Below are 22,663 nucleotides of genomic sequence, written 5' to 3' on the forward strand. Positions count from 1 at the left end.
CAGTAACAAAAGGCATATCGTATGTTAACTAACGGGGTTACCGGAGGTTTTGATATGCTGATGACTCACCAGTGATCTGAAAGCACAGCTCAAAATCGCAAGTGAGGTCAGAGCTGTTCGGACCTCAGGCTCATCATGCCAGAACGTCTAACCTTCAAAGCACAACTTGGATCATAGACGAGTGTCGGCCAATGGCTGAGAAACAAAAGAGAACAGATTGGCGAGATAGCAGGGGTGGCTTACGGTATCGTTCGTGGTACTACGATTCCTGAGCACGATGCATCGAGGGAAACCGTGCGATTGCCATGCACGGACGCCTTGCGGATGCCCTTCCTTGGACAAGCTACGGGATGCCGCCGTGTCTCGTCAAGGAGCGAGGCCTCCATGTCTTTCCATGGACGGAAGTGCTGAATGCTCGTCGAGTGTAGGAAGTCGATCTCTACAAACGCTCGTCCCTTCTGACCGCGTTGCAGATGATTCGCAATTGGGACGGAGCGGACATGAATAAGTTGGTTGAATTGTGGGCAAGATTCAGATGATGGGATGATGAGGTAAAGACGCGAACCGCGTGAGACGCGAAATTCCGACGCACCTTGTTCCGCTCCATCATGCTCGGGTGCTCCACCAACGCAGTTAAAGGGCTCAACCTTTCGAACGCGCTCACATCTGGGCTCGTTCTTCCGTCCCTGTGCTATACGCGTCGCCAATGACTTTCTCACTCTCTTGGGCTACTTTTGAGCCATCGAACGCCTCCAAGAACAGCACACCAGTCACGAGGCTCCTCAATCCACCAGCGTCTTTCCACGTTATATAGCTTCACTCCGGGGCCTTCCCGGCGCTTTAGATTGTGGTTTCTTCCCGTATCTCATCCGTCTAACGATCTCAGTCTCCTCGATGGACAAGGAGTACAAGACACCGGGAAAGGAACAGCGTGTCTCCGACGTCGTAGTGCTGGAACAGAACATCTCGGTTGGAGACAAAGATGAAGAACCTGCCGTGTTGGAAGATGCTACTCGGAAGGCAACGGAGAGAGCCATTATCCGAAAACTAGATGCACGCCTGCTCCCGACAGTGGTCCTCATCTTCCTTATGAACTACATCGACGTGAGCTCTTGCCTTGATTTCACTCTTGACATGAATACTAATGATGTAATTAGCGCGTAGCAGTGAGCTCAGCGCGGCTGCAAGGCTTGGAGGCAGATTTAGGACTGGCAGGTGTGTTTCCTCTCCACGCCGCGAGCTAAAAGGTTTACAGAAGGGCAGATACGCAATACGACACCGTCCTGATCATAGTCTACGCATCCTACTGCCCTGCGCAGATCCCTTCGAACATGGTGAGTCCATATAGTGCAAAACTGCCGCTCTTATCTGACCTCCATTTCAGCTCTTGAACTATGTGCGAAGGTGTTACCCCTCCTCTTTCTTCCTAGACACCAAAGCTGAATATCGTTCATCATAGGCCAGCTCTATACATCGGTTCCTGCGCTGTATTATGGGGCCTCTTTAGTGCCTTGACAGGGGTAAACCACTCCCGAGCTGAGGGAGACTGAATACTGAGTCTGTATGCAGGTTACCCGCAACTTCGGAGACATCGTTACGTGCCGAGTTCTTCTTGGTGTCCCCGAGGTAACTGTGACAGTAATCATGCCCGAGTCGACCTTCGTACTGACCGCAACTGAATACAGGCTGCATTTTATCCTGGTGCCATGTATCTCCTCTCATGCTGGTATACGCGAAAGGTTAGTTATTAATCTCATATCTATTGTACCCGTTCTATAAGATCGGCCAGGAGCTCGCATTCCGGTCTGGGATCCTCTACGCAGGGCTATTGGTATCAAATGCATTCGGAAGTGTGCGTACCCACAGATTATATGAACATACATTGCGAAACTGAGAGTTTGGATACTGCTATCTAGCTCATCGCCGCTGGTATTCTAGCCAATATGGAGGGCACACTTGGTATCGCTGCGTGGAGATGGTATGTCGGATATCTGAAGTTAATCGCCAGAACTACCTCACCGAGAGACGCTAGGTTATTCTACATTGAGGGCGCCATCACGGTTTTCATTGGGTTCCAAGCAATGTGAGATTGCAGGTGTAACGGCTGTTTATACCTGAGCTAACTATGGTTGGAGGTGGCTACTTCCGGACTATGTTCGTGACCCATCATCTCATACATCCTTCTTATCTTTGGGCACTGAGACGTGTTTAATCACTACAGCCATATAACACGCGCTGGCTAAGCCCCGCCGAACGACTTCTCGCTCAGGCGCGCCTTGCCGAAGATGCGGGGGAAGCCGACCAGGATCAGGAAAACGCTTCGTATGTTCTGATATCATTTTTCAGATGGCTGAAGAGAAGTTGAGTTTCTGAATACACTATAGTCCTTTCTCAGGACTCTGGATGGCGCTCAAGGACCCCAAGGTTCCTATCTTCATGATCATGAACTGCGCACAGCTGGTGGGGCTTAGCTTCATCAGCTTCTTCCCTACGTACGTCAGCATGTAGAGACCTGATGACCCGGTACATGCCCACGCGACCACCTCACAGATTGACTGCGACGCTCAACTTCTCCACGACCGTTACCCTGCTCATGTCTGCGTGCGTCTTTGCCCCTCTATCCCACTTTGTTCTAATGAACTCATTGAAATTGCCAGCCCGCCGTGGGTATTCGCTGCTATCTGTACCCTCATCGGAACGTGGAGCGCAGGTTGATCCTCACGTTTTCATCCTAGAGCTTCCCCTGACGTCATTCATAGACAGGACGGGCGAGCGCTTCTTTCACATGACCGCCTGGTGGTGGGTCGTCATGGTCGGGTACATCATCGCTCTCGCGACGCACGGTATTGGCCCGCGTTACTTCTCTCTCTTTCTCATGACCACTGGCTACTGTGGTACGCCGTTTTCCCAAAAAATCTTCGCTTTCTAGGCCAATCTGACGCTTTCCGCATGGAAGGCTTCACAATGGTGCTGGTGTGGGTATCAAACGCCATTCCACGCCCGCCCGCAAAGCGCTCCGTCGCCATGGGCTTAGTCAACGGGTTCGGAAATGTGGGAGCCTTGTGAGTAGTTTGTACCTTCATTTATTGTGAAGGTGCTTAATTTCACTCGCACCGCTAATTCAGGATTGGTGGGTATGTTTGGCCCACCAAATGGGGCCCTGGTTATCGCCCAACCATGATCATTGCTCTCTGTTGCCTCTCATTTGCGACGTGCTTGAGCTTTCGTGAGATACTCTCTCTCTCTCTTACCCTGACATCTAATATCTCATGTACTTGTGCGTCAGTTATACGCTGTATTCTCGTGTCCCAGAACCGAGCGCTTGAGCGTTCAGAGGTGGCCGCGTTGGCGCCTGGTGGCGCCGAGCGAGCACGCATCGAAGAAGCGGCTAGGCTAGAGGGAATTTCGTTTGACGAAGCTGCTCGGCGACGGAGGGGCTTTAGATATCTTCTATAGTAAAGTGGAGTGTCTGCTTCACAAATGACTAATAGCGGGAATACGTTTGGTTCTCATAGTGGTACTACACCTATGGGACTCAATCGGTCCAAAACACTACCTCTTGCAAACGCCAATTTATGTCCGTGGTAAGCCGCTTGGGAATGCGTCCAATATCGATCGCCGGAATCCCGAAGTTACATTTCCTACCAAATTCCGCCCATACGTTCGCGTCCGGGATAATACAGGCAACAACAAAATGAAAGGCGCTTTGTCTTCTTCGTGGATCTGACAGACGCCACGAGGAAGGGTATTATGTTTTTCCGCGATGTCAAAACCAGACAGGATCATGGGGGATTCAAGCTTGGAAAGTTGCTCAATGTTTGGTGCCGATGGAACGGTAGCGTAGCAAATGGGGAAGGATTGCTGCTGATGTATGGGCGAGTCGAATAGGTTTTGGATGTACCCTTCCTTTGACTTTAGATAACGGCGAACCTTAATAGCTATGAAGCACGAGGGGCGATGCTGGTCAACAAGCCTTTTGTTAACCTTGCCAAGAGCAACTTTTCTCGTGGTATATTTCTCCTGCCGAGAGAAATCGTCCTCAGAGGGCCACGTCTTTGTGCCCGGTAATCCGGGTAACGTTCTGACCTTCTTGGGAGCATGCGAGGAGTTGGTCTGGATGGAATCATGGTCATCGAGACAGATGGGATACAGTATATCCTCAAATTCGTCGTTTCGAATTATGGTATCATACGTAGAAGTCCTGCTAGATATAACGATGTTGACTAGTGGAAGTTTCAGATCCCGTACAAGAGTTGTTAAGAATGCGATGTGGTATTGAATCGCATGAAGATCATCCCTAGCTGCACCCTCGTCAACAGCGTCCAAAATGATCGTCATTGCCGCTTTGTCATTCATCTTCCAAACACGAGCCAGATCTTTCAATGGAACGATTATGAGTTTCTCGAATTGATCACGGCGAGATTTTTCAGGGAACAGTAGGGCGGGGTCGTCTACGATGGCTTGGGTAATGATATCCCGCGCACGTGGGTGGTGTAGGCCAAGTTGATATGCAAGTGTGAGGAAAAGATTATCAAAGTTGTTTCGTTTAGGGTGGTTTCGCGCAAAGAAAAACGAGGCTGCTAGCTTGCCCTCCTCTCGGAGGTGTTCGGCGAGAGAGTGAGCAACAGATGACTTTCCCGACCCTATTTCTTCAGTGATCCAGATAATTTTTCGGCTGTGACTTTGAATAGCTTTTCCCAGTTTGGGGGGATAATTGCCTCGTTTCTTAGGCGTGCACCCAGAGCACTTTTGACGTTCATATGAATCATACGCGGCACCATGAGCGCTTGCTTCAGCCAGTTTTATCCAAGCATCGGCTCCTGCTGACAGAGTAAAGTTAACTTGAGCGGTCCCAACGACGAAGGTTAACAACTTACTAAGATGAAAATGGAAATTACCTCCCTCAAAGCTATGGCTCATCGGGTGCACCGTGACGCGATATGAAACTGGAGCTTGACGGAATTTAACGCTTGGCTTTTACCTGAAGACAGGATCTTTCTGTGGTCCACATCAAGTTGCTCTTTTATGTGGGATATGTCAGGCTATCTTGCGCAGAGTATTCTTCGTAGAACGACCATTCATGAGTGTGTAAAAACCATGATGATTGCCAAAGTCCAATGTGCGGACATTGACAGGTATAGTAGCCCGTCGCCCGCTCCGTCGTTTCCCGATGCGTGAAGCACGCCAGCCAGGGTTCTTGAATTGCATCTTGAGCAGGTGGTCCTGTGCTTATGGACATGGAACCAATGCACATTTGCGATTAACGTCCAACGCTTGAAAGGAGCGGTCATCATATCGAAAGAGGCTCTTCCTATCGGCTGGATGTATCGGCAAGGTTAACGTTATTCTAGAACTTGGTCTCCGCCCTCGGCTCGTGACCCGACTCGGTCGTGAGGGCAACTCACCGGTGCATGCATGAATCAACGAAGGAGTCTTGACAGTTCCCTTATTTCAGGTTTGTATCCCTAGTGAGCGTTCTTCAGCTGCGTATTTGACTTCATATGTCGGCGTACGGCGCAATCACTCGTCCACCCCGTCCGCTTCTTCCCGCGACTCTCTGGGACGCGTCATCTCCTACTAGCCAACACCCTTCAGCTTCACAAATCATCTCAATCCACCATCTAAACCTTGAATCCGCACAGGATCAATCCAACGATGGCCTCATCACCTATCTCCACCAAGTCTTCGCTGATGAGGTCGACTCAGGGATGACTTACCCCCAGGAAGACATGCGCGATCTTGATGCATTCAAAGCCTACTTCTTCGCAGCGGACGTTTTGATAGCGTTTACCCATGAAAGGGATACGAACGTTCCGAAGGTGGTGCAAGACAGAAAGAGTGTTAGGGAGGTACAAGGCGGGCTCTTGCCGGCGGCGGTGAAGGGAAGCAGAACGTGGGCGGAGTGCGTAGCTGGATACTACTACGTGAGTTCTCTCAGCGCTCTCTTCCGCGTCCATTAAGGATCATCAAACGGACCTTCACAGGTGAAGCCCAACTATCCTGGGCGTGGATCTCATGTACGCGCCTATTTCCTCTTCCTAAACGTCATCGCGTCTAAATGGATCATATTTCCCTAGATCTGTAATGCTGGCTTCGTCGTCCCTCCGTCCCAGCGCAAGAAAGGCTACGGACACATCCTCGCACGCTCTTACCTCCACTATGGCCCCCGACTCGGATACACCGCGAGCGTGTTCAATCTCGTTTACGTGAACAACCAAGCCAGCCTTAAGTACGTTCATGGCCGTTCTCCTATCCCTGGTGTATCGCTGAAACAGCGACACTTCTTGCTCACAGGTTATGGGACGCTCTCGGGTTTACTCGTGCGGGTCGGATTCCGAATGCAGGCAGGCTACGGACAAAGGACGGAAAAGGCGAAGAGTATGTGGATGCGTGGGTGATCTATAAGAGTTTCTAGGAGTCTGGAGGCGATGGACCTGTCGATGATGCAGGTGCAGCTGTGCAAGGCCATTGATACGTACGTCTCGAATCTGTACCTCTCATGCTGTATGATGTGATGAGACATGCGGTCATTCAGCTTTGATGTTGCCCAACTTGCGAGATGGTTAAAGCTGTGATCGGATTCGGGCCGATGGATGTACGCCTGTAGGACCGTCTCGAGCATTGTACGATCGATATGAGGCCGAGTGCGGCTGTCATTAAGCGCCGAAGAGTCCCGAGGACGATTAAGGATCAAGGGTGGCCAGTCACTTACTACTAAAGATAATCCCGCAGATGAAACAAACTTCCATCATCCTTGTTATTGTAAGTTTTCGAGGCGTTCGTGGCTTGACAGAGTGACAGCCAGACTAGCTTCTTGTATCGCGCGTAGCGCCGCCGCTATCGACACCAGCGCGTCTCGTTGGCTCGTCACGCGGGCTGACCCATGTGGGGCCCCGCATCTACATCTGGACACTCGAGGACTTGTGCTTGTCTGTAATTGCTGGCGTTCTCGGCAATCGCGGCTCATCAGAGGCGTCATCGTGCCAAATTCGCAACTCAGATGGACTGAGAACGTACTTCGGTGTATGTATTTATACCCAAGACTCACAAGACAACGTATGATATCACGCAAGTGTGAGGTCATTCATATTCAGTGCTAAACATATTGTAGAGTTTCGAAGTGGTGTAAGTGGATGATCTTCTATAGACACCAATGAATGTCGTCATGAGCCATTCGTTTGGCAGAGCCTAGACGCCAGACGAGCTGGTGTGAGAGTAGCAAAAGTTCGGTCACGAAGATCCAAAGGAGTGGCTACGAGCTCGAGTGCCGGGAAGCTCGACAGCAACAGCACGCCGCGGGCATCCGGGGCCGACCGCTATCTAGAGAGATGATCGAGCAGAGGACAGAAGAGGTATCCGTCCAGTGTTGGAAGACGAGGGCCGGAAGAGGCCAAGGCTCCGTTGATGTTGGGTAGGGGTTCCTGGATAAGGAGGCGCCAGACGTTCATTTCAGCTTATAGGTTCTTCTATATCAGAGCGGCACCGAGAGGCAAAAGATCGCGCCGCCAAGATTCTGAGAGCGCAGATCAATGGTAGATAACAAGAGGTCACGCCCTCTTAAGCCTTTGAATAGAGAAGGCAGATTCCTTCCTGCTGTTACATTGTTTGCGGTTTCTATAAGTGTTCGTACCTCGTTGATACTGGTCCCAGACTCGAAATCAGTACACTGCAGCGATGATCGCCTCCCCTACCTGTCGTGAGCTAAACGATACCGGAGCGCATCGCGTTCACATCAGCCCAGGATGAGGTCCTGATGTTAAATAGTCAGCCCCGTTTGACCTTGGATATCGTGGGGGACAGTAATCCGCAAGGAGAACTTTCGTGCCTGCAACAACAACGACGAGAATGCGTAGTCAAACGAGGTAAAGGAAACTTGGCATCGGCTCACATCATGGTGGAAAGGGAGTTCAGTCAATGTTCGGATGTCCTTTGCTAAGCTAAAGAAGTCGAAGAAGTGTCGGCGAAGAGTCAAGCGGCGGTCAGCTCCAACCCATGGGCTTCTTGAGCAACCATCAGCTTCCACTAGCGGCCACCGTGATCCGTACTTCGGCTGGAAGAGCGATTAGAAGGCCAAGACCATCTACTTACCGGCGGCACCAACCCCGACTCTGGTGTAAGCCAGATTCAGACTGAGAGCGACGTTCATGAGAGTGCCTCGAGATTACAAACTCCTGATGAAACGCAATAATGATCATGAACTTCGACAATACCTCAACGTACTGATATTAAGCCCAATAGCAACTGTCGCAACCTGTCCAGCATGTCACAGGAGGCGGGGATATCAAGCGGGGATGACGTCGACGGGCGTCGGCCATCATTACACGTGGGAGCGCACCCGCCGCAAGGCACGTTCGCGGGAGCGCTGATATCAAAGGGGTGCCCTGGCGATAGCCGATACCGATGCCGATCCCCGACTCCCGACTCTGACTTGCGCATTGCGAACTCGCGCGAGCCGCCGTACCGAGCCGACGAACCGGCCGTCGGAGAACGTTGCCAACTGATCGTGGCGGTCGGCACCCGCCGCCCGCTAGTCCGCAGAGTGCATCATTGAATCGCGCCGCGGCCTGCAAGTGAGCCATACTCGCACTGCGGATCACCGGCATCAGCGCATCAAGTATCCCTAGCAATCGACATAGACTTCGACCAGGGAAGGTGAATCATATTACGCACTGCATCGGTGCGGTGCATGTCGGGGCACCGTCGCACGCCAAGCGACAAAGGTAAAGCGACGGCGGCGATGGCAATCGTTTGAGCGTCTCGAAGGGCATGGCGGGGTCTAGCGGCGGGTTTGCTTCAGAATTCTCGTTGCGAACGCTACCTATGCGACGAAGTCAATAATTAGCTTGCAAAATGCAATCACTCGGCCGACGCCAAAGATCTTGCTACTGACCTTCCACTAGTAGGGGAGCAACTTGCATGGGTTGTACTTAGACTGCCGGTGTACGTCTTTATATGCATTTTTTGCGTCAACACGTTGTGTGGTCGCCTGAAGACATCAGATTGTTTTAGAACTAACAACGGTCATTTGTTCGAACCGATGAGGCCGCATTGCACCTCGGTGGTCAGTATACGATGCCCATGTTGCAGTATGTGCCCGCCTATACCTTGAAACGTCGCTACGTCAACGACAGCGCGCGACATAGCCGCTAATGGATGAATAAACAGTGATAGACTCGGAGAGGGCAATGTATTCTCACTCCATTGGACCGCTCAGTTCGCCGTCATCGGTCGAGCGCCGAAACTTGTTTAATGGCGTGCAATTGATTGCTATTGCAAGATGTGAGTCCAAAGCCACAGAAATCAGCCCGCTTTAGCAGCATATCTCACGCAAATCCACTCACTCACAGCTGGGATGACAGGTGACCCTAGATAGTCAACTACAGTTGCAGCGATGCCATAAAGATAGGACCCATATACGTCCATATCACCTATGTTTGCCACCGCCTTCCGCCACTGATAGACCTTATCAGAGGTGTTGATGGACTCGAGGTGGACGTCAGGCGCCAAAGTCACCTGTTCGTATGGACCGCGGCACAGCCCGTAGCACCCATACGCGTCCAAAAGACGTAGTCATCGAAGATATCGAAGGCTTGGATGTCCGACGTCCATTGACTGCGTAGAATCGCGTCCGTGAGAAAGCAAATGTCTCGTGAATGAGGTAATGGTCCATTAGGATGTGGGATACGAAAGGATCAGCGCAGACCATCGAAGCGGCTGTGCGGGCGCCAGAGTGTTTTCCTGTGACCACATCCCGTGAGTCTTTGCTTGCGCAACACTGCTAGTAAATAGAGCACTCTGCCTCTTCCTACCGAGAAGCCAACTTGATCAGTGGAACGCCGCAGAAGTCGACTCCTTTGTCCCTTGGCCCTCGTGTTCCTGTAGATCCATTAACTGCAGCTTGGCTGCGTCTTCCTGAGACATCAGTGCTAGAATTCGGTGCATGCGGTCTCAGCCCGAGGAGCCCTTAAAGCTTAACGATAGAGTTACCTCCCACTTGGCGTTCCTATGCACCAGCTTGCGAAGCCCGCGGCAAGGCACCAGTGGTGCTTCAAAGGCTTCCACGCCCGACGCGTTCCTGTCTTTCCCCCAACGAAAGATCATGTCTCTGATTATCGTGAAACAAGCCCATATAGCACTCCAGTAGAACTTTGCCTGTGGTACATTTCCAGGGGCGCGTCTTAGTGAGCGTCGAAGAAGCCTGCGGACAATGTTCGGTCACGAACCTGGATCAGTGTACTAAGTATAGCACGACACCCGGATCGATGCAGTCGTCCGCCGAAGCTTCACATTAAACTTCAAGGGGCCCGGGTGTATCACTGGAAGCTCCGAAGCGTCCGTGTGGCGGATGCGAACGACGTTCGAAGCCAGCAAGCTTGGAAGTGGACCGTGCGTGATCGAGGAGGCTGAATCTGAGCCAGCGTTGACACAGCATGGCCTCTGAGCACGAGTACGATACGGACGAGTTTCTCGAACAAAACAACGCCCCGTGGTTTCGTGAGATACGGTCCTTGGACATACCATACCCAGACGAGCCTTGTTCATTCATGTGGAAAACGGCTGGTGGAAAGCCACAGGAGACACGAAAACGCTAAAGGTACTATACCAAGCCACCAAGAACGCAGAAAACGAGGGGACCCTACATGCGCAGCTCGTCCATTATCAATCTCACTTTAGTCTCGTTGTGGCTGGCCGAGCCGCACTACCGGGAGATACTGAGGCTGAGGCTGAAGTCGACAGTTAGTCTGAGCTCCACAGCTCAGTCTAAAAATTGCAGTGCGGACCTAGTCTCGCCACGCCCGTTCGTCCGGCACCCAATGCGACAGGGTTGAATACGAAACCCAGAACCCGAGCAGTCAGACGAAGGGCATATGTGATGTTCGATAGATCGCCTTGGAGCTCAGAAGTGAGTAGACCTCGGAGCCTGCCTACGCTCGACTCTTCTGAGATCCAGGCACGGAGGGAAACGGAAGGGAAAACTCGGTAGAACAGTTTCAGACATCTGAGCCCTGAGGCCTGAGCCCCGGAGCCGTGCGCCTACACAGCGTGATTAATGACGCGCGAGCAAAGCCCTGCCGCCTCTCGGAGGCAGTATTGCAGAGGCGTCGTGGACGCTATATAGTTGCTGCCGCTGCCATCCACAGTGACCGAGACATGACGGCGAAGCCGTCATGTCTCAGGTCCACCCAGGGGCGCGACGGGGCGGAATCAAAGCGCTAGAAGACAGTTCCCGCCATCAGACGGAAGCACATGTAGTGAACTAGCACTGACACGAACCCAGGAACGCGTGGACGCGTCACGATCCAACACCACGCCGTCTGAGACCGCGGCGGACGGTGCGCCCCGCTTGTCGGTACACGGGCGCCCAGAAGCGACCATCTCCCGGGGGCACGTTGTCTCTTGTTCATCATCGTACGACGGTCGACGGCTCTTGAATGAAAGATACCCGGTATAGAAGGCGAAATGGAACTCGCGGGAGGACAAACGTCCCAAATACAAAGATGCGCAAGTGTGCATACGCCGCCGCCGTACGCGGATGGCGGAACAGTTTAATGTCCCATAATGGAGCGTCGAATACCTCCGTTTCCACTTGTCTAGAGCCAGAGTCAGAAATCAGACTCCTTAAGGCGGTGCACGTCGATCCCGCTCGCCCGGAGCTTTCTTTGGCTCTGAGCACTGTTTCATGTGCATGTCCATCGGGCTTGGTCCGCACACTGCGTACCTCCGATGCTTTGTAAGACGGAAGCGGGTGCCTGGTACTGTCACATTCCGGTCAAGCTCACCGAGCACAAAGTGGACTGGGATGTGAACTAGCGGAAGTAAAGCCACAACCTGGCAGGGCTTTGTCAGCGTCGAACGATGAAGGATAAGATTTCGCATCCATACGCACCTGACCACTCGCGGTGAACGTTGAGAAAAAAGAAGTCAGCAGCGCATTCATCTGACGGATTGATTAGACGCGATCGGAGTCCTCGATCAGCTACAGAACCCTATCGACCTGAATCCTGCATACCATCTGAGCCCACAATAGTACACACGTTAGATAACGAAGCACGAAACGCACAGTACAGGAAGCATTCGCACCTTAGCCAAACCTCAGCGTGTACGTACACAGTACCCTCTCGAGCAGACACAGAGTGGAAGAAGCACCGCCTCAAAAGCTCAAAGACGGCTCGATAAGGCGATCTCCAAACGGCATCGCGGTCCACGGATCCCGTGAAAGATTCCAATGAGGAGCGCAACACTTTAATCAAAGCAGCGTCCATACACGCTTACTGCATTATCGAGAGCCCGGAACGGTCGTTTGATTCTTACGGGTTTGCCCAATCCAGCATTGTGGCGTGGGCAGGTCAGCAGGCCACAAATTGGCCCGCGGTGGACGAGTCTTTAGGTTTGCCATGGCACGTATAGATCTTCTACTGGGCCCGTGATCCTGGGTAAGCACACGAGATGAGATGGTCCAAGAAGGAGGTGGACAAGTAAATGGACCGGACAATGTGCTTGATGGAAAACGCGGCTCACAGCAGCTGAGCGGGCGGTTTCGAGGTGGTGGTGCGCTAAAATGCAAAATACAAGGTTGCCGTTGGTGCGTTGTCGGTGCGCATGCGAGTGAAGAGCGGCGACAGAACAGAAGAAGGTCGGAATGCGGACGGTCACAGTCCAAGGGCGCACAGGAACATGAAGAATGAAGGCGGATATGAGAACGAAGCGCGGCATTGTCTTCGATATATGCGCCTGTTTTGCCTTCCTGGCAACATAGAATAAAGGGGCTGTAGTACAGCGTCTCTCTCGTCTTCGTCTTCGATATGATGAGCGACATGCCGAGGCACCGGGATGGACCGAGATACTTTGGAAATCATAAGTTCAGAACTGGAGACGCAACGGAAATAGGAGAAGGGAAGAACAAGGCACTATTACTTGCTGTGGAGATTATGCAACACTTGATGATGGGCAATACCTAACTCTCCAAGGCAGCAAACGCCCCATACCGTCCTCAGTAGCTGACTCGTCCAAACTGAGCGTACTTCGTCACATTGCCGGCGTACAAGAAGACAAAGTGCACTTCCAGAAATAGCGACCGCGGTTGCTTAACGCTTATCTCGCATCGTCCCAGATGCTGAGGATAGGAAGGAGTAGTGCTGACACTAGTGCCCCCGTGCAGCCAATCGTCGCGCCCTGGGGGGTGTAATTCAGTACGTTGCAAGACGCTCGCTCGTTAACGCTAGCGGATAGTGAAACAAAAGAGACTTTGACAGAATGTGACAAAGGAGGCTGGGCTGGGCACAAAACGCCAGCTGAGCGCCTGCAGAGAAGGAGACCACGTGCGCCCACAGCAGCGCTGCAAAGGGCAAAAACGGCAACTCGTCCGAGCGGCGGTGCAGCAACAAGGTTAAGAAATTGCCCGATGCGGATGAATCAAGGAAGCACCCTAACTCAACTAGCTGAGAGCACCGGCCGCGAGGCTGAGCCTCTCTTCTTTCGAGCTTGCGCGCTGACAGCGAGCGGACAGCGGACATCGCTGTGGGGGCTGCAGTCGCAGGGCTGGGTGCTGCTGCCTGCAGGCGTGCGATGCGTCCGCGTCACCAGAGCGTGCTAAAGAAAAACGTGTTACCGCCACGGACGGTCTCGTGGGCAAATTTTCTGTCCCAGCCTCCCCTCCCTGGACGCTTCCAAACAGAAGCCCAGGTGACGTTCTGATGCATCGATCTCCCGGTGCCCAATAGTGCATCTCGGAGCCTCTCGTCATTCAAGCCAGGGCTTGTCGATCGTCCCTGCACCGCTCGTCCTGGGCTTGTTCCCCCCTCAGGCCTTCAGGCTTGTTCGCTATTAGCCAGGAGTGCTGGAGTAGTGGCGACGCGACGGCCCCACAACCCCAGCTCCCGGCTCAAGGGCGCGGAGCCGCAGCAGAAATAAAGAAGGTGGAGACACAACGGCACCTGCCGCGCCGGGTGCCGCGCGTGCCTGGCCCATGGCATGAACGCCGGTGCGGTACTCGGATGCGGGAAGCCGGCCGGGTGAACTTGCTTCCCCTCTTCTTCAAAGTTCTAACTTGCAATTGCGAGCCCTTTGAGTGATGCGGCGGTCCTCGTTTTTATATTAGCGCGAAGTGAGCATGAAACGCGAAGGAGGGCTTCGCAATGAGAAGGCTGTCGCAAGTTGAACGTTAGCGGCGAGGCTGATAAGCAAATGGGCGGCGACGAGCACGTTTTTCACTTCGTATTGTAGCTGGATCACAGGGTGACAGAAGCAACAAGGACACGAAAGGATAAGGAACTGTGTGATCGACGCACGGTACGCAGAGTGTGTAAGTTCACCACGCACGCGCATTATTAATTAGCACAGAAATCCCTCGGACGAATCGATCTAATGGTAGAGATCAGGTCACGATCATGAGACACGCTCGTTCGAGTGCGAACGTTCGAGCTAGCGACGAGTGCGTTCACGTTCGTGCTCCGCAACGGCCCCGGTAAACCTAGGTGTAAGCCGCGAACGCAGAGTTTAAACGTTGAAGTCAATGGACGGATCTTTGAGTCGTTCACGCTGCATGCATGCGAGAAGGCGCCGCAGAGCACACGCCGTCGGCCGTCGAGAAACAGGCTCAGATCGAGGCCAGGTGTTTGATGAGCTGTGATCGAGATTGATTAGCATCGTGTCGACAACTCAACGACGCGAGAGTCCGAGAGTCCGACTTCACCCGAAGGCCAGGGGCAGGCACTCGACTCGCTATCTTCGAAAGATGGACTTGATGACTCACTCGAAGATGCTTAAAGACACTCAAGACTGATCATACCGCTGAAGAACGTCTAAAACTTTGCTTTTATTATGCTGTAATACTATTGACACAATGACCCTAATGCTAATATGACACTTGATGATTTCGTTATGCGATGATGATAGAAGAAGAAAAAGAAGAAAAAGAGTGCACATCATCGACGCCCTGAGGTATGAAAGCAACGGGTATAAAGTTATTTTCGTCCGATAGATATGCATGTACAGAGTTAGCCGCGTCGCCGTCGAGATCCAGCCCATAATACGATCAGGGAGAGAGTAGACGCGAAGAGAGGAGCAAAGGAGTATGAGAAAAGAAGGAAATAAATTACCATACCGACGGTATGGCGAACGCGAACATTTTCGACTTGCCGATCGACACCTGGTGCTGCTGCTGCTGGACCGGCATCGCGTCGTGTTTTGACACGGGCGACGACTCCGCCGACACGATCCGCGCCGTGTGGTCCTCGATGCCATGAGGCGTCTTGGGAGACGCTGTCGAGGCGGGGGACGATGACGTCGAATATGAAGGTGAGGGAGTCTCCGGAGTGTCTGGGGGCGAGTACGAGGGAGCAGGCGGGTGCGCGAGAGGGGCTGCTGGTGGTGGTGATGGGCGCACGGGCTTCGGGGGCGAAGGATAGCGCTGAGGGGCATAAGGGGAGGGCGAGGGTGTCGACGAGCTCGACGACGTGGGCCCGGGTGTGGGTGTCGACGAGGGGAAGACAGTGGAGGGGGGAGGAGGAGTCGCCTTCGAAGGGGAGGGGAGGATGTAAGTGGGGTAGGGCCCAGGGCCAGCGAAATCCTTGCGGATCATCGCCTCGAACTCCTGGAGGGTGACCGGGTCGACATTCAGCTCCCAGTCCAAGTACTGGCACATCTCCCGTTCCATCTGGTTGATCTCGCGGAGTTGGAACATACTCTGGGCGACGATACTCCAGGACTTGTTGGAGTAAGTGTCGTCGCAGATCACCTTGGAGGCAATCATGAAGGCCGAGACGAAGAGACGGTGGCCAGAGGAGCCGCGCGCGGTGGGGAAGCGAGCCTTGAGGCGCTGTAGCAGGACGAGGGCGGCAAAGGTGACCGAGGCGTGGAGTTTCGTCCGGTGGAGGGCATATGCGATGAAGTACGGGAGCTTCACAGTCGAGCCCGACGACGAGGGAGGGTACTCCGGACAGGCGAAGAGATGAGTGATAAAGCGGGCGCAGAGGCGCGCCGCGTTCTCGTGCCCATAGAAGGGGTCGCGGGTCGTCGAAGGCTGTGTCGACGCCGGTTTGGGCGGGGCCTAGAACGGAGTTGTAGCAATCCGGCGACTAAGGAATTAGACATGAAGACGTACCGATGGGGGCGGATGGAACCCTTGTCGTGACTGAGAGACCGAAACGTTATGCGCCGCACGGAAGGGGGAGGGGTGCTGTGCGATGGAGGGGCCCATTACAGCAGCCATGATGATACCAGAGACGACGAGGGGAGGGGATGAGAGAAGTCAAACGAAAAGGATGCGAAAAGCGCTGGAAAAGAAGGGGGAAAATAGTGAGCGACGAGCAAATGACAAAGTCTATAAAACGGGAGCGGTGTGGTGTGGGCAAAGAAGGAAAGTCTGAAAACAGACAGGACCATGAGACGGGAGAAGAGGGACGGACGACACGCTGTCGATTATATCCGACAGCATGCGGCGTCCTCAATCAACGCACATCAGAAAAACCCCGTCAGGGTTTTCATTATGTAATCATCCCAAGATCGGGAGATGTGCCGACATCCCCCACCCAGCCCGGCTGATTGTTGGGACCTGATGCGGTCCCCCCGCGACCACCGCCAGTCCAGCCTGTGACGGAGCCAAATCACGCAACCGTGCGTGTTTGGCTGTGGAAGGGAACAAGTATGGATGGTCACTTACCGTGAGAAGACCCTACTGATTACTCAATGAAAACACTCGAAAACCGTGCGTCCGCCGCTTGTGCTTTTGAAGTTTGCCTCGAGGCAGAAAGAAGTGGCGAGGAGTGGAGAGAAGAAAGTCAGACTAAAATGAAGTGTAGGATATGAAAGTGCAGGATTTGAAAAAAGCCGGTGGGATATGGAATACGCCTGAGCGCTCGCGGGAGGGGGACTCGAAGTACACGGAGTACGGGCAAGTGGGCGATCCAGAGGACAATGGGAGCGTTGTATATATACGAAGGGCACCCAAACAAAGCCCCGTCTAGGTTGGGGCAAGATGATGCTGTCGGAGTACAGGCCCCAGTGTTCGTGCTCTTTTCTTCTCCCGAGCACACGAAATGGACACAATTAGCGTTTCCAGGCCAGTGCTTTGGAAGTTTGGCCCAGTTCACCGGCTCACACCGGCGCAGACTGGTCCATGAATGGCAAGCACAGGTTCGTCCCGGGTTCCGCGCTGGCTCAATCGGCTTCTGGCCTGCCTTTCCTGGTCGACTCAATCGCACCGCCATGCCCTCCGCTCCAGTGCTTTCCAGCTGCATCGCGCGTTACGGACTCGCTTGCGTCGGGCTCGGCGAACGTGCTCGGGCCTCTGACGAGCGATGCGTATAGACACGAAGCAACGGATGACTGGTACGTCGGGTGTTTCGCACAACCGCTGAGACTTGGCGGACACCGGGACCCACCGCCTTGTTCTCGTCCGCACGCTAGGGCCACCGGAACATACTGCGTACGCCTCGAGCAGTGTCCACTCCATTGCCGGCCAGCGCACCGTTTCATTACTACGTTCAAAGCATAGATCTCTGTGGTTTCATTCCTGCAGGCGGACAAATGCTCTTGTTGCACCGGTCTTGCGCCCATCCTTGTGACATAGAATGCATTTCAGCCATATCGATTTTCTCCTTCTCCATTCGCGAAAATGAGCGTAAAACGACTGCTCAAGAGCATCACCACCACCTCAGTCTTGTGCTCTCCACTTTTCATTAATGTTCGCGTTCTGTCAACGTCGACGGATTAGGCAGAAAGGAAAGCGTAACAGAGACACCGTGTGCACTTGTTTTCTGACGTCAGCGTTGGTCACTGATCCGCCTTTCTTTCATGTTCAGTACTTCACTCTCCCTCGAGGACATGGGGAGGTGATCCTGTGACGACGCCCGCCGTGGAGAGGGCAAGAACCGAAGCTCGGTCCGCAGCGCCTGACCTGAAAGTTCGTGCTCAGCCCCTTGCTTCATGCTTACATCGCTTCCCTCGCCTTCCCTGCTCCAAACGTCCTTATGTTCCGAGGCGCAGTGATACCCTTCATACTTTCGTTCCATCTTTTCCTTTTCCCTTTATCCTTTGCGTGCAACGCAGTGCACTTCAACGTGGAAAACCCACCGCTTCTCCGAGAGCATTCACTCGCCTCGTACACGGCACCCCCACTACGCAGGCATTCGGCCGCGGAGGCAGCCTCTCGGGCCTCGCAGTCCGCCTTGCAGGGCCGGCCCGCATGCGCACTCACTTTTCGCACAATCGCGCGTAGTCGCACACACCCCGTCGCAGTTGCCTGGCGGCGTTAAAGCGATACTGTACAGTCGGTATCACTCCGCTCGCGCGTTCTCATTTGCCTTCAACTTTTTCTCCGTGGCTTCCCTGCCCGCTGGTTGGTTGGGCAGTTGCGAGCCGCTGCATGCCGACCGCATTGATAGAGAATCCCACAGGATGCCGCCGGCGACCGCGCTGGTATCAGCCTTTACTTATTTACTTATGCGAGCCTTAGAGACGGGACGGGCTTGATGAGGATAGTAAGAACCCCGATGTTGGGCGATTCCCCGCACTTCCACAGGTGATAGGTGCAGCCCTTCCCACTTTCGACTGCTTAAACTTTCTCTTTGCCGTACGTACATGATAATCAGCGCAAAGGTCAGCGCTTTGAGGTTCGCCATGTCGTAATCGAGTCGTAATGATGCGGATGCGTATTTTTGGGATCGCCCGTCGTGGGTTGAATCCCACCTGGAAGGTCTTTTGCTTGCCGCGTCGCTCGATTGTATGGTAAGTTTGATATTGGTTTCGCGTCTGCCATCTTTTTCTTCTGCGACCTTCTGCGTTGTTCGATTTCTGTTTAGTGAGATGTTGGCCAGAAACCATGTCTCATCCGTGAAGTCGATTGGACAGGGGCTATTCAGAGTTCGCAGGTGTCGTCACATCACCTAGAAATAAGCGCTGGCAAACGCTCTGCTCTGGACTTTCATAGGTCGTAGGTCGTTCAACTCTATTCGCGCCCTTACCCTCGTCAAATGCTCGCTGAAGGCCAACTTGGTCTCATTGATATTGATATTGATGCCCGACATCCCACAGACCCAGTTCGGCATCCGCCAGCATGTAGCGATCCGTGCTATGACGTATGCGCCTCTATCAAGCCCGGCAAACCAACCCAGAGTCAGGCACACGTGAGACCGTGTCCCGCAACTGCTTTCTTCCCCGTGCCATCTTCAGCCCCATTTTTGTCTTTATCTGATCAATTTATGCTAGAACATTCGCGTCCATCTTCCCAGCTGTCCGCGTCGCGATGTCGCAATCCGCTCGGTTCGAGCCGGCCGACGAGGCTCGGTCTCGTCCGGATGCTCTGTGCTCCCGCTACCCCATCCCACCTCGCTTTGTAGATTACATTAACCGCTGCTTGGAGATCCTGATCCTTGTCTGTAGGCTCCACGATCCGCTGCAAGGGAGCGAGGATTGACCATGATACCCGCGTTCGTCCGCTCCAAGCAGCTCCGAAGGATCTGGCATAGCCCATTGCCACTCAGCGTGGGCGATGACGAGCTCGTCTGGAGCGGGACAGTCAATCGCGGATCCATTACTACATATCTGTAAGTGTCTTCATGTCTGCTTATCGCCCCCTTGCGACGTTTGACTCGGAGGCTCTTATAAGTATCTCGGCCCGGGTCCGAGCTCGACGGGTCATGCCCCGGACGAGGTAATAGCCCGAGGACGTGCCGCGCTAGACCGTATCTGGGGTCGTTGCTGGTCGTTGGCAGGTCACGGTTGATTTGGCGATCACAGACCATGTGGGCGCCGTCGGCAGCGCTGCACAGTTCTGCCTTTGGGGAAGATTGGGGAATAAGTAAGCGAGGCCTGGACGAGAAGGTACGTCCGGGATGTCAGAGCTCTTTGACGTTGTCATCGGCAATTCTGTCGATGTGGAGTCGGGTGACGAGCGCTAGCGCAGAGTTGGACGGAGCAGGCGATGTGCTTTGCTGTTAGAGCTGTTGGCATTTGACGCTCTTGGACGTCGAGGGGTTATCGCGATCGCTTCGGTTGCTGATTAGCGATTACGACGAGAGCACTATCGGACAGGCCTCGACGCTACTCATGATCGTCACAGGGTCCACCCTCGGAAGACCCGGGACGACCCTCGCTCGATGGATGGACGGGATGCGGGCCTCGTGGCTGTCTGCTTCGACGCCTTCACTGCAGACGCTCTCGGCGAGACTCCCTACGGCCGCACACGACCACTTCCACATCTCTCGACTCATAGTTCACCAGGACCATCGCCCCTGCTTCCCCCCGACGTGTGCGCGAGAGCGGCAGAGCCATCCAGCGCAGCCTCGTGCGCCATCCAGCGCAGCCTCGTGCGCCATCCATCAAACTATCAAAGACCAGTTCCATTCATAAACTGCGACTGATTGTGTTGTTGTCAGAGACGGGCGGGCTGGGCTGGTTCGCCGGCGGGCCCGGGCGCGCTTGGGCGCCTGTTTCGTGTAGATCCCCCTGTCTGCAGACTATTATTCTCGCGTGGGCGGCGCTGATGGCCGCTCTCGGGCGTTCCCTGTCTGCATTATGCTGTGCGATCATCATGCAGCGCCGAGCGGAGAACGTTCATGTCATCGGTGTTCGGGAGGGAGGCGAGTATGAACAACTATGGAGATTCGTAGGTGGCGATTGATTTGCGGTATACAGCATGCATGTACTGTACCTCTTGAGCTAAAATGATATAACAATGGTGTGGAGAGCGAGCAAGCAAACGAGCAGAGGGCGAATCTCTGTAGCATTCATGCGGACTGTGTAGCATTTGGATCGGGAATGTCCTATCAGATCCTATCCTGCTCACCGGAGTTTCGATGTCGATCAGAGAATACAGCAAGTTGCTATACCATATCGTATGATGTAAATATTGTTATGAGCTCCCGAGTAACCACAAGCGCTAACATATGATATTTGGAGATGTCTTCTTGCGATCATATGCATATATGCTGTTATACAAAGTACGTGCCATCCCTTGATCCGCCACTGGAACGGGGCGATGCAGGAAAAAAAGGTTTCGTGAAGTTTTACACGTCCCTTGATCACCAACCTGCACTATCAGTGGGTGGGTTATATACCAAGCAATGCCGTGACTCACTGTATGCCAACAGCGAACTTGATTATGCCTCATCGGGGTGGACGCGTAGACGTCCTTGTTCCCCATAAGTGTGTCCTACGCGCGCTGATCACGAAACTCAAAGCGCGCTGGGCTTCGAAACTTGCTGTGCGAGACCCACCCTGAACCGCGCTCGTCATTGTTCAACGACACAGGCGTCCATACGTACCCACAGACCTCCATGCCAACATTATTGTGGGCGCCAGTGTTGTACTCATCCCAAATAAGGATGTGTTTACCTTTCACTTGCAGACCTGTGATAGCACATCCTGTGCGTGAGATGACACCACGGCCAGGTAGAGGAGAGGACGTTCGCAGGCGTCCGAATATGGCGGGGACAGAGTCAGATTTTAATATGTGTGCATTCCAGGAACGATGGGACAGCGGCGGCGCCGTTGCACGAGGCAATAGGATTGCCAGCATGTATCACCGAACACTTGGCTTGAGCCGCGTTGCACGCAGCTGATCTGAAGAGAAGCTTCAAAGAGCTTGCGGCGGCGTAGCTACGTTGAGGGTCGTTCCACCAGTACTGTTAGCAGCTCTGACGACGCCTTGTTTGGACGACCCGAGACGAGACAAGGCAGCGCAGAGGAAGAACAAAGCCCCTGAGAACGGTTTCGGACAATGGTGATGAGATGGAATGCAGCACAACGCTTTGGAGCGTCGAGGACGTGGTGATACATCTGTCGCTGTTGCATTATAATGGACAGGAGGCGGACAACGTGCAAGCCGAACACCGACGCGCGGCGACACCCGACAGAAACTAATATTGCCTGCCGACGCCCCTCGCGACGCTGTTTGTCTGCTGTTGACCACGACCAAATATGCCCCACACTGAGGCAAACCTTTGCAAGCCGCACTAAGCTGCGACTCGCTCCCTCGTTACAGCTCGGACGATCTCCGCACTTCATACAAAGCCGCCTGTCTCTTGTCTCGTGGATCAGAAAACTGTTCGTGATGTCTTTTTCTTGTCTGTTCAGCGTATCCTGTGCAGCAACGGGACGACCATTCCGAACCCATTCAACGGCAAGGTGTAACAACGTGTTCACGTTTTAGAGGACACTCCTCCACAGCACACTCGAAATCTTTCATGCCTCCACGTCCGTATGGGTCGGGTCAGCGTTTCGGCCTTCATATCTGCCAAAATGGCAGGACGGGCCGGAAGAACTGAGCTGACTTGCTTGGCGTTCAGTCGAGCCCCCTGTCAAACGTCGAAACAGGCTAAACCTCTCGAACACGTTTTTATCAACTGTCCACGGTGGGCTGAGCACGCATACACAGCAGCGAGCGGTCCGGGCTTGTTGTGGGTGAGCGATTTGATTCAGTCGAGTTTTGTACCCCCACGTTGCCCCGCGTCCCGCTCGGACACCCCCACGCTATCATCAGTGCGCGTTTCGAAGAGAAGCTCGCGCCCGTCGGCCGACGCGTTCTCTCCAGCATGATCGGGCTTCACGCGCGCGCTCAAATCCAATGCTGGTGCCACTTTTTTTGTTCTATTCTTAACAAAGTAAGACTGAAGCTAGCTACTTGCTGTTCTCTATTGGACGTGTGTCCAATAACATTCCAATG

General features: G+C 53.6%; 5 protein-coding genes across 5 annotated transcripts; 3 read left to right on the forward strand and 2 right to left on the reverse strand.

Annotated features, from left to right (window-relative positions):
* Window positions 1–894: 894 nt before the first annotated feature.
* Window positions 895–3,456, forward strand: CONPUDRAFT_56940 (MFS general substrate transporter; the record flags this gene model as incomplete). The annotated part of the gene is made up of 14 exons (XM_007770817.1): window positions 895–1,104; window positions 1,158–1,215; window positions 1,264–1,334; window positions 1,570–1,626; window positions 1,790–1,852; window positions 2,049–2,083; window positions 2,136–2,154; window positions 2,270–2,322; window positions 2,385–2,504; window positions 2,658–2,710; window positions 2,760–2,894; window positions 2,957–3,062; window positions 3,126–3,226; window positions 3,287–3,456. The coding sequence occupies 14 exons, from the start codon at window positions 895–897 to the stop codon at window positions 3,454–3,456; spliced, it is 1,251 nt and encodes a 416-aa protein (XP_007769007.1).
* Window positions 3,457–4,308: 852 nt separating this feature from the next.
* On the reverse strand, window positions 4,309–4,671 carry CONPUDRAFT_43638 (uncharacterized protein; the record flags this gene model as incomplete). Its single annotated transcript, XM_007770793.1, has 1 exon — window positions 4,309–4,671. A coding segment is annotated over one exon (363 nt), but the record flags the coding sequence as incomplete, so codon positions are not given.
* An 830-nt stretch (window positions 4,672–5,501) lies between these two features.
* On the forward strand, window positions 5,502–6,415 carry CONPUDRAFT_57766 (uncharacterized protein; the record flags this gene model as incomplete). Its single annotated transcript, XM_007770881.1, has 4 exons — window positions 5,502–5,924; window positions 5,985–6,017; window positions 6,078–6,229; window positions 6,295–6,415. 4 exons carry the CDS (start codon window positions 5,502–5,504, stop codon window positions 6,413–6,415), a joined length of 729 nt encoding a protein of 242 aa, XP_007769071.1.
* An 8,380-nt stretch (window positions 6,416–14,795) lies between these two features.
* Window positions 14,796–16,881, reverse strand: CONPUDRAFT_82776 (uncharacterized protein). Its single transcript, XM_007771342.1, has 2 exons — window positions 16,103–16,881; window positions 14,796–16,048 (listed from the first exon to the last, which is right to left on the reverse strand). Exons 1-2 carry the CDS (start codon window positions 16,208–16,210, stop codon window positions 15,095–15,097), a joined length of 1,062 nt encoding a protein of 353 aa, XP_007769532.1. The 5' UTR covers window positions 16,211–16,881; the 3' UTR covers window positions 14,796–15,094.
* A 2,859-nt stretch (window positions 16,882–19,740) lies between these two features.
* CONPUDRAFT_73712 (uncharacterized protein) lies at window positions 19,741–21,560 on the forward strand (the record flags this gene model as incomplete). Its single annotated transcript, XM_007770928.1, has 7 exons — window positions 19,741–19,821; window positions 19,939–20,284; window positions 20,376–20,605; window positions 20,941–21,043; window positions 21,090–21,144; window positions 21,250–21,365; window positions 21,391–21,560. 7 exons carry the CDS (start codon window positions 19,741–19,743, stop codon window positions 21,558–21,560), a joined length of 1,101 nt encoding a protein of 366 aa, XP_007769118.1.
* Window positions 21,561–22,663: the final 1,103 nt, after the last annotated feature.

This window comes from Coniophora puteana, assembly GCF_000271625.1.
Source record: "Coniophora puteana RWD-64-598 SS2 unplaced genomic scaffold CONPUscaffold_7, whole genome shotgun sequence".
In the NCBI taxonomy this organism is placed as follows: Eukaryota; Fungi; Basidiomycota; class Agaricomycetes; order Boletales; family Coniophoraceae; genus Coniophora; species Coniophora puteana.

Bases quoted from the DNA above. Each gene is read 5' to 3' on its own strand.
- CONPUDRAFT_82776 (XM_007771342.1), bottom strand. From the start codon at position 16,210: ATGGCTGCTGTAATGGGCCCCTCCATCGCACAGCACCCCTCCCCCTTC. The intron at 16,049-16,102 runs GTACGTCTTCAT...ACTCCGTTCTAG, and splicing joins GGTTCCATCCGCCCCCATCG to GCCCCGCCCAAACCGGCGTC.